This window comes from Thalassophryne amazonica, chromosome 18 (genome assembly GCF_902500255.1).
Source record: "Thalassophryne amazonica chromosome 18, fThaAma1.1, whole genome shotgun sequence".
Lineage (NCBI taxonomy): Eukaryota > Metazoa > Chordata > Actinopteri > Batrachoidiformes > Batrachoididae > Thalassophryne > Thalassophryne amazonica.
This window is the reverse complement of record NC_047120.1, coordinates 22493420-22512226: the sequence shown is the minus strand read 5'-3', so window position 1 is coordinate 22512226 and position 18807 is coordinate 22493420. Positions and strand designations below refer to the sequence as shown.

The 18807-nt window shown below is 40.2% G+C and overlaps 1 protein-coding gene across 3 annotated transcripts in view; it reads left to right on the top strand.

Annotated features, from left to right (window-relative positions):
- The first annotated feature begins 409 nt into the window (after positions 1-409).
- The window catches only part of LOC117531017 (protein HID1-like), a 61604-nt gene continuing 43206 nt past the window's right edge, over positions 410-18807 (top strand). Inside the window, exons 1-4 of one of the 3 annotated variants that reach the window (XM_034194013.1) lie at positions 410-492; positions 1159-1384; positions 4408-4557; positions 14892-15062. In XM_034194013.1, coding sequence (XP_034049904.1) covers positions 1319-1384; positions 4408-4557; positions 14892-15062 — 387 coding nt within the window. In that variant the 5' untranslated portion in view covers positions 410-492; positions 1159-1318. The remainder of the gene's footprint in view (positions 493-1158; positions 1385-4407; positions 4558-14891; positions 15063-18807) is intronic. The other 2 variants (XM_034194011.1, XM_034194012.1) reach the window with 2 other exon arrangements.

Genomic DNA, 18807 nt, shown 5'->3' with positions numbered 1-18807 from the left:
AAGAAATGCTGCTTATCAACTTCGGCATCATGTACAAGTCGTTATAAAAAGGTGATTCAGTTTTTAATTGTTTGACATTTTTTTCCTAGGGGTCACACACTGTGTGGCCACTTTATTAGGTACACACATTTACCCAATAAACCGTATGGGTCTTCAGCACGTTCAGATTTGTGTCATGCTGTGTACCTAATAAAGTGGCGGTGCGTGCAGCCTACACTGGATGTCACTGTTGCTCTGTTGTTGATAGAGGAGCTTATTGCCTCTAATTAGTCTAATAACTGTGAAAGGCGCCCATCCTCACCAGCTGATCTCCCATCAGCTGTGACGTCATAGTGAAGACCGGAGGCTGTGTGTTCATGGTTTCAGATCACATAAACGACATCCAAATCACCCTGCTGTTTGTTTGTGAAAGTCCTGGTAACACCAACGTGAGCAAAAGCAAATATGTACATTAGGATCCCGGAAGTCTCCCAAGTTTGGATCCTGCTTGAGGTATGGTGCCTTCACGTGGTGTCGGGAAACGTGAAATGTGATATGTGTCTCACGTAAGAGAAGTGTGTGTGATTCAGTACATGTGGTGGAACAGGGTCACTGTAAAATAAAGGAATGAGTGAATGAATAAATCTGAAAGCAAAGTTGAGATACTATAGCTTCTAAGAATAGGTTAAGAGTAAATTAATGAATAATTCTGGGGAAAAACATGTAATCAGCATCCAGTAGCTTGATAACAATTCAGTGTTGTTTTTTTTCTGTCTTCAGTTTGGAAACAAAAAGTAAAATTTGAAATATTCAAACATCTTGATGCTTAAAAAAAAACAACTTTTATAACAAATCTTATTTTTCACCTAAAACAAAACACAGTATGTGACAATACAGAACAGCTCGTTATGAGCAATGTGATCAAATAGCTGATGGTCTTTGATGGTCTTTTAGATTGCAAGTGTGAATTATAAATAAATCGAAAGGAAATTATGTTATTTTAAAAAGGAGAAGTGGTCACAGATTTTATATTGTTATCATTCTTAAATATCACTGGTGAATTCACAACTATACAAATTAAATCAGTCATAATTATCGTTTAATACATTTATGTCATAATGTTGTTTACATTGCCAGCTGTTTTTTATTTATTTATTTATTTTCTTTCTAGATAGATAGACAGACAGATAGCAGTACTTTCTTTCCATCGGAAAATGTGCTGCCCGCCAGCAGCCCAGAGTGTCTGTCTTTTCCGAGCAGTACGTGAAGTCAGCGTGGCTGAGCGGATTATCCTCCTTCAGGCGGAGCGGCCGCGGCAGCAGCAGGTGCTTTCTTCAATATGGGAAACGCCGACTCCAAACTTCGCTTCAGAAAAGCTGTCATACAGCTCACCACAAAAACACAGGTCGGTTGTCAGTTAGGACTTTTTAAATGAAACCGTAAGACACGTAGAATGAGTCAGCCGTGAGAGTGTGGAGGAAAAGTTTCAGTACCAGATGGCAGCCTGACCAAAAGCAGCCTGGAAAACAGTCCTGTTTTTGATCATTATTTTTGAACATTCTACAAGGGTATATTTTGGCCGTCATAATTTGGGTGTTTTGTGACATTATAATAAGTTTAGTGAAGTTTTATCTGATATGAGAGGGAAAAAAAGAAGACTTAATTTTCCATAATTAAAGGTGGATAGCTGCTTTTGGTGACAGATAAATTTAAGGTGGAACTGACATGTTACAATAAATATGAAAGAATTTCCCTGTGCTATGGGTGTCATGTTATTAGTATCTACATGCTATTTAAAGTCGTACTAAAATGATCTCATACAGAAAATATTCGTCTTGCACAAAACATCTAAAATTTTTTACGTCTTACTCACTAGCCTGTTTTTTTAAGGGTTAAAAGCAAATGTTTCCCCCTTCTCAAAACAAAAAGTTGTTTCTGTTGATTATTGTACCATATGCAAACAGCAAGTTGCAATGAGTATAGCACCCATTGCTTTTAAACTACCCAACGTAGTTGAGGCACAATCTGCACCCTTACCTTAACCCAAGGTTTTGACCTTAAACTTGGTCACTTTTCATTTTATTTATATTTATATAGCACCAAATCACAACAAAAATGCCTCAAGGCGCTTCACACAAGTAAGGTCTAACCTTACCCACCCCTAGAGTAAGCACACAGGCGAAAGTGGCAAGGAAAAACTCCCTCTGATGATATTGAGGAAGAAACCTCAAGCAGACCAGACTCAAAGGGGTGACCCACTGCTTAGGCCGTTCTAACAGTTACAAGGTTCACGTTTGTAACATCATAAATTAAGATGTATGTGCTGTGAGAATATACCACTTAAGTTCACTGTAATTTCCTTTGGAACATCCAGAGGTGTCGTGGTGCTGGTGTTCCATGTACCATGCGAATCAGAAAAATTCCAGAATTGGACTGGGACCATGTGCAATTCAGTGTTATTACAAAAAAACTGGCGTGTTGCCCATGGGGATCCAAGGGCTGTAGATTGGGTCGTGTTTATAAAATAGATAGCTGACATTTTTCAAGCGTGGTAATAAATTAAGCAAAGCTTGTATAATGAGTTGGATTTAGTCCAGAATGTTTTTAGAACCTTAGACCTCAACAATTTTAAAAGAAGAACTCAACCTTTTTATTTCCTGTTAATTATGTAATTTTTTAAATGTTAATGTACTGGCTTAATGTATTTAGAAATTGTTTAGGTTCTTGTTATCATAAACGCACACTATTATTTTATTTCTACTTCTATTTTGTCATTTGATTTTTAAATGGACCACAATGGAAATGTGTTTTCACTTTCTTGTCATTCATGCATTTTTAACATATTTACAATTATATTATGTACTTACAATGAACTTAAAATCACTCACCACACTCACGCTTTTTATATAAACATGACTTACCACCCCCTGCTGGAATGGCGTGTGAGTCCGGAAAGTAGTTAGCAACATCCATTGTTCTGTTTTCGCAGTGTTCATCCTTGACCCAAAATACATAAGCATACCAAATGGCAAATGTCGGCTGTCACAGTTTTTTCTGTGATCGAAGTTGCACGCACAGCTCCTGCAAGCAGGCCCTTTTAATTTGACAAACAAAGGCAGTGGCAGAAGACATTAAAAATCATTACACATTCTACTCATGCTACCAACATGAAATTTAAGTCACTCATGGTAATAGCAACATAAGACTTAACTATATTGTCTAACCCAATTGTCCTACAAAAACACAAATCAATAACACTAACAACACTGTTAAACTAACATAAACCACAGGGCCTTAGTCAGGGAGGTGACCAAGAACCTGAAGGTCACTATGTCAGAGCTCCAGTCTTCCTCTGTGGAGAGAGGAGAACCTTACAGAAGAACAACCATCTCTGCATCAATCCATCAATCAGGCCTGTATGGTAGAGTGGCCAGATGGAAGCCACTCCTTAGTAAAAGGCACATGGCAGCCCGCCTGGAGTTTGCCAAAAAGCACCTGAACGACTCTCAGACCATGAGAAACAAAATTCTCTGGTCTGATGAGACAAAGATTGAACTCTTTGGTGTAAATGCCAGGCATCATGTTTTGAGGAAACCAGGCACCATCCCCACAGTGAAGCATGGTGATGGCAGCATCATTCTGTGGGGATGTTTTTCAGCGGCAGGAACTGGGAGACTAGTCAGGATTGAGGGAAAGATGAATGCAGCAATGTACAGAGGCATTCTTGATGAAAACCTGCTCCAGAGCGCTCTTGACCTCAGACTGGAGCGACGCTTCATCTTACAGCAGGACAATGACCCTAAGCACACAGCCAACCTGATGGAGCTTGAGAGGTGCTGCAAAGAGGAATGGGCAAAACTGCCCAAAGATAGGTGCACCAAGCTTGTGGCATCATATTCAAGAAGACCTGAGGCTGTAATTGCTGCCAAAGGTGCATCAACAAAATATTGAGCAAAGGGTGTGAATACTTAAGTACGCGTTATTTCTTAATATAAATATATATATATATATATATATATATATATATATAAATTTGCAAAAATAAAAAAATATATTAATTTGTCATTATGGGGTGTTGTGAGTAGAATTGGGAGGGGAAAATGAATTTCATCCATTTTGGAATAAGGCTGTAACATAACATGTGGAATAGGTGAAGTGGTGTGAATACTTTCTGGATTCACCGTATAAACAGTGTGGTACTGTCGTGTAAATCTGTCTGGAGGAGGCAGTTCTGAAAACTTAGTGACCGAGCAAGAAGGAAATGAGTGAGGAAAGCCACCAAGACAACTCTGAAGAAGTTACAGGCTTTTGTGGCTGTGATTGTAGAAATTGTGCAAAGTGCATCTTTTGTCTGTTTTTGTCCTATCTTGAATCATGTCCATGCCCACCCACACACAAACAGTCCTGACCTGTTGTCGTCCTCCACAGCCTGTAGAAGCTACAGATGATGCTTTCTGGGACCAGTTTTGGGCTGACACGTCGACCAGTGTACAGGATGTTTTTGCTCTGGTGCCTGCGGCTGAAATTCGAGCTCTGAGAGAGGAGTCTCCATCAAACCTGGCAACCCTCTGCTACAAGGTAACCGGATTAGCTTATCAAGATGAGTTGAAGGGATGTTAGTCAGGACAGGCGGTGAGGACAATCAGACAGCTGATCATGCTATGTGTCAGCAGCACCAAGCCTGTCCGTCCTGGATACAGTCAAAATGTTGGAATGTTGCCGTTTGCTGTTCCCACGCTTAGCGTCGCTGCTTGAAAATGTCAAAGGTCACTTGCGTAAAGCAGATGGACATTTGTAGACTGGTTACAAAATAAACCTGATGACCAAAAGAGAAGCCAGAGAGAGTGACAGGGAACTCCTCAGTTTGAAATAAAATGGTTTTATTCAGTAATTATATTTCAGATGCCGACAGCGCTCAGAAGTTTGTAAAGATTTACAAACTCCTTTTAATTATGTCCTGTTGATTAGTGAAATACAAACTAATGCAATTTTGGTTCATCTTTGCAAATTTAAATGCTCATATCTCAGAAGATACAGCAGCTAGAACTAGCTGTCATTTAAAGCTCATTCCAACAGTGGCGGCTCCAGAGATTTTTTTTTCTGCAGGTGCCATGAGGGAGCTTGGCATTTTTATGAGGGTGCTATGGGCTTGTGTGTCGCAATGGCTCTCTTACATCTCTGCCACATTCACGGGTGTGCGTACACATAGCCACATTCTGATCTGCCACAGTCACTAATGACATACAGAATGAACAAAATCACACACAAACCTAGGCTACTGTTCAGTACAAATATTCACAGATCTACACATGTAGCCTATAGCCTCAGGAGAAAAATGCCAAAGGCAGGCAGAGAGAAAATCTTTCACCTACTATTGATGTCTTCATAACAGCACAGTGTGCCTCTTGTTGTGGTTAAGAGAAAAGCATCAATGATTTGGTCGCTGTCCACAGACCGTGTTCTCTGAGGGTTAATTGCCAGAAGTGACACCGGGTCACTTGTTTGTCTCTGCCTTCTGCTGTTCCCCAGGTAGTTCTTTAGGTGACACAGACTTCACTTCTTTCCAATTCCACTCATGGATATTTGGGCAGCAAAAACCGAACCATTTCAGCAACTTGAAACTACACTCACTGCAGTACGACATCATCATTGATGCTGGAAACCTCATCTGTGCCTTTGTTTCCTTTAGGCTTGAATACTGTAACTCCCTGCTCTTTGGGATCTCTGGAAAAAAACCTTCAAAGGCTCCAATGCATTCAAAAAAGTGCAGCTAGAATTCTGATGAGAGTACGTAAACAGGAGCACATCACACCTATACTCCATATCCTTCACTGGCTCCCCATCACCTACAGAATCCATTTTAAGATTGCTTTCATCACCCACCACTGCATCCATGGCAATGCCCCCACATACCTCAAGTACCTTCTCATTCCCCACACATCCTCCCGTTTCCTCTGTGAATACAACACTAATCTTCTCCGTCTCCCTCGCACCTAACTTCACACCATGGGAGAGAGGGCCTTCTGGTCAGCTGCCCCTCATATTTGGAACTCCCTCCCTGATCATCAGAGGGCTCCACAGACTGTGGAAGCTTATTAAAAAGCCTCAAGACATATCTGTTTAGACAGGCCCATCACAGGTCTCAATATTTTGAATCTGTTGCATCTTAGTCTTTTTATTACATTTTATTATTTCATTTTGGTATTATTCTATTCTGCTGATTTTTTGTTTTTATTCCCTTGTTTATCCTTGGTTTTATTTTATTTTTTCTGTAGCACGTTGAGATTTTTATTTATGAAAGGTGCATTAATATGCATATGTCGCGGACATGAATGAGCGAAGCTCATCAGCATCTCAGCATGCCATTTAGGTCCTTCAGAATTGATTTTGAGTATGTGCTTTAGGGGAGCATTAGCATGGCAAAAACCTTTCAGCCAATAATTTGCATCACTTTTTACCAGAATTAGAGCAACTCTTTACCTTTTGACCCCCGTACAAACTGAAATTGACCTTTGTCACCATTCTTGCCGTTTTTACCCCAAAACTCCATAACATTAGCCCAAACTATACCTTTTTGGAATCTTTATAATCAGACAAGTAACATGATGTAGTTTTCAATTTGATTGGAGCATTTTAAAATTTTGACCCCTGTGTAATTCTTCAATTGACCCCTACCTGGCCGGCTATTGAAAATTCAAGTGGCCAGTCGTTTTTTTTAGTAGTGTAGTGGCTAAGCTGTATTTATGCTGAATTTGATGCTTGTATCACCATTTGAAGGACTGTTTCAGTTATCTGATGCACTAATAAGCCAACAGAGCATGAACCAGCTGCTGTCTGTTAGCTTAAACATGTGTATATAAGGCAACCTGAATTAAAGGAGAAATGCTGCTTTTAACGACCTGGACCTCATTTCTGGCATAAAATATGGTTGTTTACTCACCAATATAAGTTTGGTGTGATTAGAAGCCCATAGTTCAAATGATGTGTTAAGTTCAAATCTGAGGCAAACATTTTTCTTCTTCTACTAAGGTGGGTTAGAACTTTTTGTGGTGCACAGCACCACCTACTGGACAGGAGGAACCTAGCAATCAATGTGAATCACTAATTTCAAAATACAGCTCTTTCAACCAGATGTGCGGTGCCGTGGCATGTCAATCATCTGTGTCCAATCAAATTTCAGGGGAGTCCAGTGAAACCCTGGCCTCTGCTCTAGCTCCACCCATACCAGGAAGTGTTCAACATTTGACATTTCCTGTTTCACTGTGACTGAAAATTTTGCACTTCCTGTTTGAGTGTGAGCTTGCCACTGAGTTCCCGCGAGATTCCATGGGATCTCGTCTGTCAATCCAGGAAGTGTTTGACATTTAAACATTTCCTGTTTTACTGTGGATTCAAAATTTGGCACTTCCTGTTTAGGACGCCCTGTACCATGAGCGAGCGTCACGCTGCTGTGTGATGCTTCGCTTGTATAATAGATAGATAGCTTTTATTATCATTGTCATTACAACAACAAGATTTCCGCACTCACATTCCACATACATAATAAATGAAATTTATTAGTATTGTTATCATGAAATTGTTGCATGTGATGTCACTGAACGTCACATTACACTTACTTTGTGTAAAACAATCAGTTCTGTTGATGAATGCTTATTATCTTTTGTGAGTGAAATATTTATCTAATCACATAAATGTGAAAATGCCGCAAGTGTCTTACTGTGGAAAACTGAAAGGATGTCATTGCCCTGCCTCTATAACATGTTAACAGTGTAATTTTACAGTCTAATTCAGCATATTATTATTTTTTTCTTCTTGTTGGTGGTGGGACAAAGTGCTGGCGTCCTCCAGCTCAGACTGAGAAACTCATCCAGAGCAGATGGACACTGAGGGACTTCTTAAAAAACCCTTAACAAGTAAATGTTAAAGCCCCTTTCACACCGGGGGTGCTCCTGGTTGCTCCCAGTTGCGCCGTGCGTCATTATGACGACGCCACGTGGAAGCAACTCAGTGCCAAGACGATGCAGCTTGGTGCCACAACAGCGCGAGGGCACAAAGGAGGAAGCAAGTTGGGCGCCGAAAAATTAAACCTGTTTAATTAATCCTTCCTGTGCTCAGCGCAGAAAGGAAGTGGTTCCAGCGCAAGTCGGGGCAAAGAGACGTTACCCGACGGGACTCGAAGCCAATTTATGATTCCTGCTGTGTTCCGTTGTTCCCGCAGTATAAATCACACAGGATTGTTGTTATACCGTGTACTTAATGCAGTAAAAACTACATGCTGAAGAAAAAAAAAGCAGAATGATTGCCAGAAATATCCAGTAAAAAGTCTGGACATCTCTAGTCCACTCATGGACGTTCATTCACGCGCGCACATGTGAACAATTAAAAGAAAAAAAAAAGTGTGGCTCCAGGCATTAGTTCCTTGTTCTCTGCTCAAACTCTCACATCACAGTTAAAAAAGGGACAAAAAAGGACATAAGTCCTGAGACAGGACATGTTAACATCAAACACAAATCCAGACATCTCCACATTCTCTTGAAGGTTCGTTCGCTCGCGCATCTCGCGGTCGAAGGAGGAAAGAAGAAAAAAATTGTCTGCAGGCAGTTAGTTCCTTTCTCTCCTCAAACTCTCTTATCACAGTTAAAAAAGGACATAAGTCCAGGACATGTCACCATCAAGTTGAACTCCAGACATCTCCACATTTGCTTTAAAGGACGGTTCGTGCACGTGCGCGCGCATCTCGCAGTCAAAGAAGGAAAGAACAGACCGCAAAAACAGCTCACTACTTCCAAGGGCAGCGACGTGTGTACTGTGTTCAGAAAACAGACTGGATGAGAGGCAGAAAATGAGGCTATTTAAAGTTTAGAGTGAGGGGGAGCAACTGGCAGCACCTGGCAGCCAAACTCGCAGCACAACAAGACGTCATCAGGCGCAAGCCGACACAGTAATTAACCGGCAATTAACTCAAAACAGAGCGGTTTTTCGGCGTCGTCATGGCGCAATAGGAAGTAACTGGGAGCAGCCCCGGTGTGAAAGGGGCTTAAGGAATAAGGAACTAACGCATTTCAAGACGTCATCTTCCAAAAAAAGGTTGTCATGTGGAGAACTGTTTTCACCTGTGATGATGGATCCTGGCAACGGGTCAGATTAAAAGACTTGTAAAGTTTTAGCTTTCGTTGTTAGCTCCACGTCTTCTCCATTTTTTTTTTTTTTTGTAGAAGCGTTACAGCGCTACATACAGGCCTGGCATGTGTACTACAGCATTTTCACGCGTTGTCACTGGATCTGTGAGAACTGAGATTTTTATTGAATGGAACACTTTTTGAAAATGACAAAGAAAAGCTTGTATAGCAAAAGTTCAATTTCATTTTGGACAAGGCCTTAAAAACGGGATGAAATTAAATTAAAATAATAAATAAGGAATTATTTTCTTGGGGGTGCTATGACAAATCCAGGGGCAACTCTAGCGCTCCCATGGCGCCCCCCTGGCACCCCCCATGCATTCCAAGTGATACAAATCTGAAAGTACTGTAACCTCAAGTTCAGTTTAATTGACGCCAAGTTGAAAATAACATTTTAATAGTTTTTGTCATACATTTGTTAACAAACTGGAGATCTGCCTGTGTTTTCTCTTCCAAGTCTCAGCCTTTTGTACGTAATCATGATTACACTCACCTGTTGACATGATTATTAATTTTTTTACTTGTTGTTACAAGCCTTAAGTTGCCACTGTCCCAACTTTTTTGGAATGTTTTGCAGGCCCTAAATGCAGGAGAAAACGTAACCAAAAAAAAAAGTCTGAGTCATCAGATATCTCTTTGAGTGCAGTTAAATGAGTTATTTTTTTTTAAATGAGGTGAGAACGACACAGAGTTAAATCTGTCTGGAGTGGGTTGAAAAACTGAGTGACGATCAGGAAGGACATGACGAGACCAGACAGTAACATGTTACACCTTTAGATAATATGACTTGCTTAGAAAAGCATTTAAAATGAGAAACCATGAGAGATAAAGAGGCAACCACTGTTTGTGGGCACTGTACGTAAATGGGCAGATGGATTCCTACAGAACTCCTGTGTCTGTAGAAGGACCTGTTTTTTGAACTCTGACTGGGGACTTGTTACTTCTGTTACTGATGAACTACCAGAGGAACCAAAATATTATGTTCATCTGTGTCACATGATATAGATGGTAACCGCTGTACCACAGTGGTAAACTCTGGGACATTTCAGTGCTGTGGTTCTTGTAGCTGTTCGATGAGTCCTATTAAATGTATCCTGATGGATTATGACCTCTGACACTATGGCCCAGTGTTCTGCATGATCCAGAGCACAGGCACCTCATTGCTGAGGGCTCCAGGGACTGAATCAGACCAAAGGGACACCCATGTGTCACCTGGCTGTAGAGGATAGATGAAGTGGACCAGTGTGGGGTTGTTAACAGACGTACGAGACAAGCAGTGAATTTTTTTTCAGATTTTGCCAAATTTAAACTTTAAACAGGTACATTTTAAGTCAAAACACGCACACCTTAACTCGCATGCAGTACGCACTGGCCCATACATCCATCCATTTTCTTCCGCTTTATCCGGAGTTGGGTCGCAGGGGCAGCAGCTCAAGCAAAGCCGCCCAGACCCATTCGGATTCTAATTAAAGTCCGCTCTCACCAGCCGCTACTATGTAGTAAGTAAAATGTGATGCATACTACGTGACCTGAGTACCATGTGAACTGTGAAAATAAGGGCTCCAGTGAGCGGGTTGTGATCTAATATACAAGTACAAGGCTGACCGTGCGTGTGTGTGTGTGTGTGTGTGTGTGTATGTGTGTTCGTGCATGTGCGAACACTCATTGGGACCCAACTATGGGCCCCAGTGACCATCACCTTGGTGCCCGCAATCACCATACCACGTTTGGTGTTGATTACTTAATTACTGTAGCAATCCACCCTGAACTCAAACTGTGCCACATACATACATAGATTGCCATATATATATATATATATATATATATATATATATATATATGAAGTCACATTGAACCGCAAAATGCACGTAGAGGAAGCTCGAGTATCCTGACCTGTTTTGCTGCTTTCCTGCTCAGCACACACTGTAACCACATTGAGTTGAGCCGTATTGTATTTGTGTTGTGTCAGCAGTGTTGGGCACATTACCTTAACTACTTAATTATTACCAGTAATTAGTTATAATTACTAGTTACTTCTTCCAAAAAGTAACTGAGTTACAGCATTATAAAAGTAATTAGTTACAAAGGAAAGTAACTATTGCATTACTTCTTAAAAATGTTCAAATATGTCAATGAATTTGGATGCACCCTCCCGCCAGAAGAACTTTAAATTCAACTGTATGGTCAATTATTTTATAATAAAGCTGAATATTAAATATGTTTAATAAATTAGATGGACATTTAATAGAATTAATTATTAACAGAAAACATTGTACACTAATCTACACTATTTTAATGTTGCTGTGGGACAATGTGACACAAGACACCCATCAAATTGAATACATTATTTTAGATATTACCATTGCTTGTCAGACATGATAGTTCGAGGTGGTAGGACCCAAATGCAGGATTCAGATGTAAAAGCTTCAGAGTTTAACGTTGTGTCAAGCTGGGTTCGGTACACAAAAAGGCAGGGCGTTATAAGCAACAGTGTCCTAAACATAAGGCAGAGACAGGGTCCAAAAAACAAGGCAGACTGATAAGAACACAGGTAAGCAAAAACAGGACTAATACACTGAAGACAAAAGGCTTGAAAGAGGCTCAACAATCTTGAAAATGGGTGAAGGGAACAGTGCAGTTTATAAGGAGGGAGTGATTATGAGGAAATGCAGGACAGGTGTGGAGGAAAGACCTGGAATGGGGCATGGCAAACAGGAAGGAAAAGCCCACCACCAGACAAGAGGAATCCCTGACACCAATATCCCAATCGTGCACACGACACTGAAAAAAAACGATACAACAATAAACCCCACAAGCCCCAGTCATGACATTACTATGTTTACAGTTGCATGCAAACGTTTGGGCACCGCTGATACTTTTCATGATTTTCCTTTATGAATCATTGGTTGTCTGGATCAGAAATTTCAGTTAAATATATCATATAGCAGATGAATACACTGATATTTGAGAAGTGAAATGAAGTTTCTAGTATTTACAGAAAGTGTGCAATAATTATTTAAACAAAATTAGGCAGGTGCATAAATTTGGGCACCCTTGTCATTTTATTGATTTTAAATACATTTAGCACTAATTATTGGAACACAAAATTGGTTTGGTAAGCTCATTGACCCTTGACCTCCTTGACCTTTTGCAAATGTTACCCCTCTTTGCATCTTTTCTAATGAGTGGAAACATAGGAGCCTCTAAACACCTCTCAAATGACCTTAAAACAAAGATTGTTCAACATCATGGTTTAGGGGAAGGATACAAAAAGCTATCTCAGAGATTTCAGCTGTCAGTTTCCATTGCGAGGAACATAGTGAGGAAATGGAAGACTGCAGGCACAGTACTAGTTAAGGCCCGAAGTGGCAGGCCAAGAAAAATCTCACATTAGCTGAAGCAAAGGATGGTGAGAACAGTCATAGTCAACCCACAGACCTGCTCCAAAGAGCTACATGATCTTGCTGCAGGCAGTGTCTCTGTGCATCGTTGAACTGTACAGCGCACTTTGCACAAAGAGATGCTGTATGATGCTGTAATGCAGAGGAAGCCTTTTCTGCGTACACACCACAAACAGTCACTTGAGGTATGCTAAAGCACATTTGGACAAGCCAGCTTCATTTTGGAATAAGGTGCTGTGGACTGATGAAACTAAAATTGAGTTATTTGGACATAACAAGGGGCGGGATGCATGGCTGAAAAAGAACACAGCATTCCAAGAAAAACACTTGCTACCTAGAGTAAAATTTGGAGGTGGTTCCATCATGCTGTGTGGCCAGTGCAGGTACTAGGAATCTTGTTAAAGTTGAAGGTCACATGGATTCCAGTCAATATAGGCAGATTCTTGAGAACAATGTTCATGAATCAGTGACAAAGTTGAAGTTGCGCCGGGGCTGGATCTTTCAACAAGACAACAACCCTAAACACTGCTCAAAATCTACTAAGGCATTCATGCAGAGGAACAAGAACAAGTGCCATCTCAGTCCCCAGACCTGAATATTATTGAAAATCTGTGGTGTTATTTTAAGCAGGCTGTCCATGCTCAGAAACCAATAAACCTGAGATGTTTTGTAAAGAAGAATGGCCCAAAATACTTTCAACCAGAATCCAGACTCTCATTGGAAGCTATAGGAAGCATTTAGAGGCTGTTATTTCTGCAAAAGGAGGATCTACTAAATATTGATGTATTTTTTTCTGTTGGGGTGCCCAAATTTTTCACCTGCTTCATTTTGTTTAAAGAATTATTGCACACTTTCTGTAAATCCTATAAACTTAATTTCACTTCTCAAATATCACTGTGTTTGTCTGCTATATGATATATTTAACTGAAATTTCTGATCCAAACAACCAATGAGTTATCAAGGAAAATCATGGAAATCATCAGGGGTGCCCAAACAAAACAAAAATAATCAGAATCAAATTCATTGCCAAGCAGTTTCTTACATACAAGGAATTTGATCTGGTGTTATTGGTGCATAAACAACAATGAAAAGAAAAGGAAAAACAAAAAAACCCAACAAAAATACTTCTGTAAGAAGTAATTGGTGCATAAACAACAATAAAAGAAAAAATACTTCTGTAAGAAGTAAAGGAGTCAAATAGACAAATGGGCAAAACTGTTTACTGTCAAATAAATATAGTGGAATGGGGCTGTGCAGGCATGGAGATGTACAGTATCTTTCATTCTGTACTTTGTGGCAGTGGGGGGGGGGGGGGGCAGGGTAAGTGAGGGTGTCTGGCATTATTTATAAGTCTAGCTGCGGACGGAGAGAAGCTGTTTTTGTGTCTTGAGGTTTTAATCCTGATGGATCTCAGCTGTTTGCCAAAGAGGAGGGTAACAAAAACTTTGTGTCCTGGGTGAGAGGGATTGACCACTATCTTCCTTGCTTGCCTCAGGGCCCTAGAGGTGTACAGGTCCTGTAGGGATGGCAGATTGCAGTCAGTCACCTTCTCTGCTGCGTGGATGATACGCTGCAGTCTGCTCCTGTCCTTAGCAGCAGGGTACCAGACGGTGATAGAGAAGTAGATGATGGACTCAATGATGGCATTGTAGAAGTTCACCATCATTATTTTTGGCAAGTTGAACTTCCTTAGCTGCCGCAGAAAGTACATCCTCTGTTGTGTTCTCTTGGTGAGAGAGCTGAAGTTCAGCTCCCACTTGAGGTCCTGGGTGATGGTGATCCCCAGATAAAGGAAGGACTCTACAGTGGCACCTGGGGTGATGGCGTTGGGTTCTTAATAGTAGAACAATAAACATAATAGATATTTTAGAACTTTTGCTATTTATTGCACCTCAACAGGCCACAACTGGCCGTCAAATAAATCAGAAATTAAATTATGCTTATTCACATGTACATTCTTGCCTTTTTTCCTAAATTGAATTTCAGCCCAAGTTCACCATGTCATTATCGTGTAACATGCTGAAAAATGTGTCCCTTTTAAATATTGTGGAATAATTTTTTTTATCAGTTTCTTATTTGTATTCAATAGGAGTACAACAAAAAGACTAAAAAGAAAAAAAACAGCAAGTGTCACAGCATCCATGTGGAATGCTTCACAGTCAAAGTGTGCAGAGATTCTGTTTTTAGGTCCCAGTTTACACCCGTATCATTTAACTGATGGATCCAGAGAACCTGCAGTTCTCTTAACTGTGATAGAAATTAGTTCATTGCTTTGAACAGATGAACATGTGCCTGCAGCCTGGTGAATATTGTGTGCATGCTTGTTCTCCAGGCGGTGGAAAAACTGGTCCAGGCCGCGGACTCCAGCTGCCCCACGGAGAAAGACAGGCAGATGGTCCTGAACTGCACGCGCCTGCTCACCCGCATTCTGCCGTACATCTTTGAGGATGCTGACTGGAGAGGCTTTTTCTGGTCAACTGTACCCGGTGCCGGCAGAGCCAGGGTAAGACTGAGACTTGATCCGTCACATGCTTGGGTAGTATGAGGTGTAGTGTTGAATGTAGGAGACCTGTTAGATGAGCCTCCATGATTTTCTGCTGCAGAAAGCAGGCAGTTTCCCACTGAGACAAGAGAATAAGTGTAAATGTGCAGAGCTGTGAAGTCACCAAGCTGCAAACAGCCTTTTCTTCACACCGTGTTCATTAATGACTAAAACAGGGAAACTGATACTACGTATAATAGGAAATGAATGTGTTCAAGAAAAAGATTTTACAAGTTAAATTACAAACTGACATGCATGTATTTGTACACAGCCAGATCCACAAGTAGTGAGGCAGGTGATGGTCTAGTGGTTAAGGAGTGGGCTTGAGACTAGGGGATCCTTAGTTCAAGCCCCCGTCTGACCAGAACAATACTATAGTGCAGCAGATAATTGAAACAATCTTTCAAATGGTGATATAAGCACCAAATTTGGCACAAATACCCCTTAAACATTACTCCTTTGAAAAAGCAGACTATCCACTTGATTTTTTTCAATAGGTGGCCAAGTAGGGGTCAATGAAGAATTACATAGGGGTCAAAATTTAGAAATGTTCCAGTTATATTGAAAAGTATACCACATTATTCATCTGATCATAACAATTCCCAAAAGATATAGTTTGGACTATCTTTGATTGAATGTTATGGGGTAAAAATGGTAACAAAGGTCAGTTTCAGTTTGTACAGGGGGCCAAAGTTAAAGTTGCTCAAATTTTGGTAAAAAGTGATGCAAATTATTGGTTGAGTGAATGGGGTTTTAAAAAGGAATAGTTTGCACAATATGTCGTGCTTAGTTATCATGTTACAGGGTAGCATATGTCATACACCATAGAATCCAAATGGACGTTGACATAATTTGACCTTGATATTGGCCAATTAACATTCAACACGGTCAAAACTATTCCATTTATTAATCCTGTTAGCTCAACCAATAAGTTGCATCTTTCTTTTTTTTTTACCAAAATTGGAGCAACTTCACCTTTGGCCCCCTGCACAAACTGAAATTGACCTTTGTCACCATTTTTGCTGTTTTTACCCCATAACTTCACAGCATTCAGTTAAACATAGTCCAAACTATACATTTTTGGAATCTTTATGATCAGACAAATAATGTGGTATAGTTTTCAATATGATTGGAACATCTTTTAATTTTGACCCCTGTGTAAATCTTCATTGACCCCTACCTGGCTGCCTATTGAAAAAAGTGGATAGCCTGCCTTTTCTTTTTTAATCACTCTTTAGTTATTGCTTTTTTTTTTTTTTTACTTATTTTAAAGAACATATACATAAACAAAAACAGTTACAGTGTGGGAGTATACCATATCCTTTTTAAATTGCATAACTCTCTGGTAGTCCAAACTTGAATCACATGGAGGCACCATCCTTTTCCCGTGTTGTGTAGGAGATCCATTTCGATCCATTCAAGTCTTCTCCTCTACACCTCAAAGTGAAGGTCATCTTCTCCATTAAAAATATTTCTTTTACTGTGTTTGTCCATTGTTAGATGGGCCTTTCACACTGCATACTTCAGGCCAATCCGTCAACGCTTTCCAATCCGTCAAGATGCATTTTTAATGCATCCGACGCATGATGTCAGACGCGTCCCTTCGGAAGCGGCAAGGCGGCGGAGATTGCCACGTCACACTCTGGCTGTTTCCACAACCTGAAAAAAGTTCAGCGATCGCCGTCTTGAATTTGGGTCGCCTGAACCACAAAAAAGCTTTAAAAAACAGCAGCAGAACGATTCTCCCATCACCCTGCTGGGAGAAGCTTTTTTTTCAGGTACTTTTCGGAGTGACGCCGACCGAGGGAGGACTGACGACTTGGTGGGATATTGATCGAACCGCGACAGCGGGCCAACCCGCACAGAGAAGCCGGCCTTCAGGCATTATTCCTGGGCAGACCGAGGCAGGCAGCTGAGGGGATGGAGCAGACCCACTCAGTCCGAAATCTCCCACTTTTTGGATATATGCGAAGTCCCAGTTTGCCCAACGGAGTTTAGTTCTGCAGCTTTATCGAGGTGAGAATAATGTAAAAATAAAACGTGACGTTTGCTGAACTGCTGTGAAGGGTTATTGATCGGCTAACGTTAGCATAGCCTTTTAGCACAGTTGATCTGAGTGAACGCTTTAATTTCTAAATGGTTCAGTCTTTTTTATTTTTACCAAATAAAGCTACAGCTTTTTTCAGACACCACAAAAGCTCACCTTTAAATAACTTATTTTTTTGAGTGTTTTTTCCATCGTTTTTTTCCCCCCGTTTTTTTCCCCCTTTCTTATATATAAACTGTTTAGTGTTTCTTTATATTTAAAAAAATATTTTTATTTGTCCCAATCAGGAACATTTGCTGTGCAGATAACCAAACTTCCATTGATGAGCTGAACACCACGAAGTCCAGTCGAAAGAAAATATCTCTGCTCTTCAAAATAGGACAAAAGTGTCTTCAGCAACACCACCAGAGTTCAGAGCTGCAGAAGACCTTCATTTGGTCCCAAGAATCCAGCAGAACATCATCTGCTTCTAAATAAAAGGCTCTTTGAACAGCAACTATTTTATTATTTTTTAAAAAGCTGTTTCATTTTATATTTTAACAATAAATGAACGGATCATTAAAAATGTCCACGAACTCAGTCAAAAGACATTTGCACAAGTAGAAGCTCTCCACTTATTGCGCTCAAATTCATATTTTCGAAATGACTCTATCCTGATAACAACATTAAAGGCGATTACATATTTTGGCGAAATTACAAGTTGAAATGACCATTAAAAAATTCATCATGAGGTTTATGTCACAGAAATCCTACTTTACAATCACACTGCAGTCATTGTCGTTGTTGTTCCTGTTGCATTTATAATAAACATTTGTATTTATTTACAGTGTCTGTTTTTATGGTTGAAATGAGATATAAAGAATCTACCAGACTTTAAAAAATGTACAAATTTCCATGTTATTTGTCTAAAAATAAATGTCTGGGGTTCCTTATGTTAAACAAGAAATTATCTAATCTGAAATCACAGGTGGTTTTAATTTACAGATGAAAGGTTTCTAAAGAACCATTTATTGATTTATTTAGCTATTTTAATTACGTGTTCTAAATTTAACAGTAATCAGAAATTCTGAGGTAACAAACAACAACAAAAAGCATTTCCAAGGATTTTTCTTCAGAAAACTGCTCCATAAATGAGCAGTCCTGACACGCTTGTTTTGTAGAGATCAGTGGTTTGTTTCTACACCGATCCATTTTGTAGAGATCAGTGGTTTGTTTCTACACCGATCCATTTTGTAGAGATCAGTGGTTTCTGCCAGTGGTTTTGGCCCAACACGTCGTTCCTATTGGACAACACAAAAGTACGTCACAGCTCAGAGCGTCGAAAGTTGGATTGGATTGAACTTTGACTGCCGACAAGCGGCAATGCACGCTCCCGTCAGAAGCGTCGGTTTAGCTCGGCTTTTGACGCGATGCATCTGACACATCTAAAAAGCAACGCGTCTCATTGAAAATAATGCTTTTTAGACTGATTTTTGACGCATTTGACGCATCTGACGTATTCAGTGTGAAAGGCCCAAAAGGCTTGGAGAGCCCGGTTTGTACCAGTTCTTGGTAATCGCCTTTTTACAAGCAACAAATCTTACACAGATGCCAGTCTTCTGGAATAATGACATCTACTTTTATCACACCAAGATACAGGATTTTTGCATCATTAAGAAT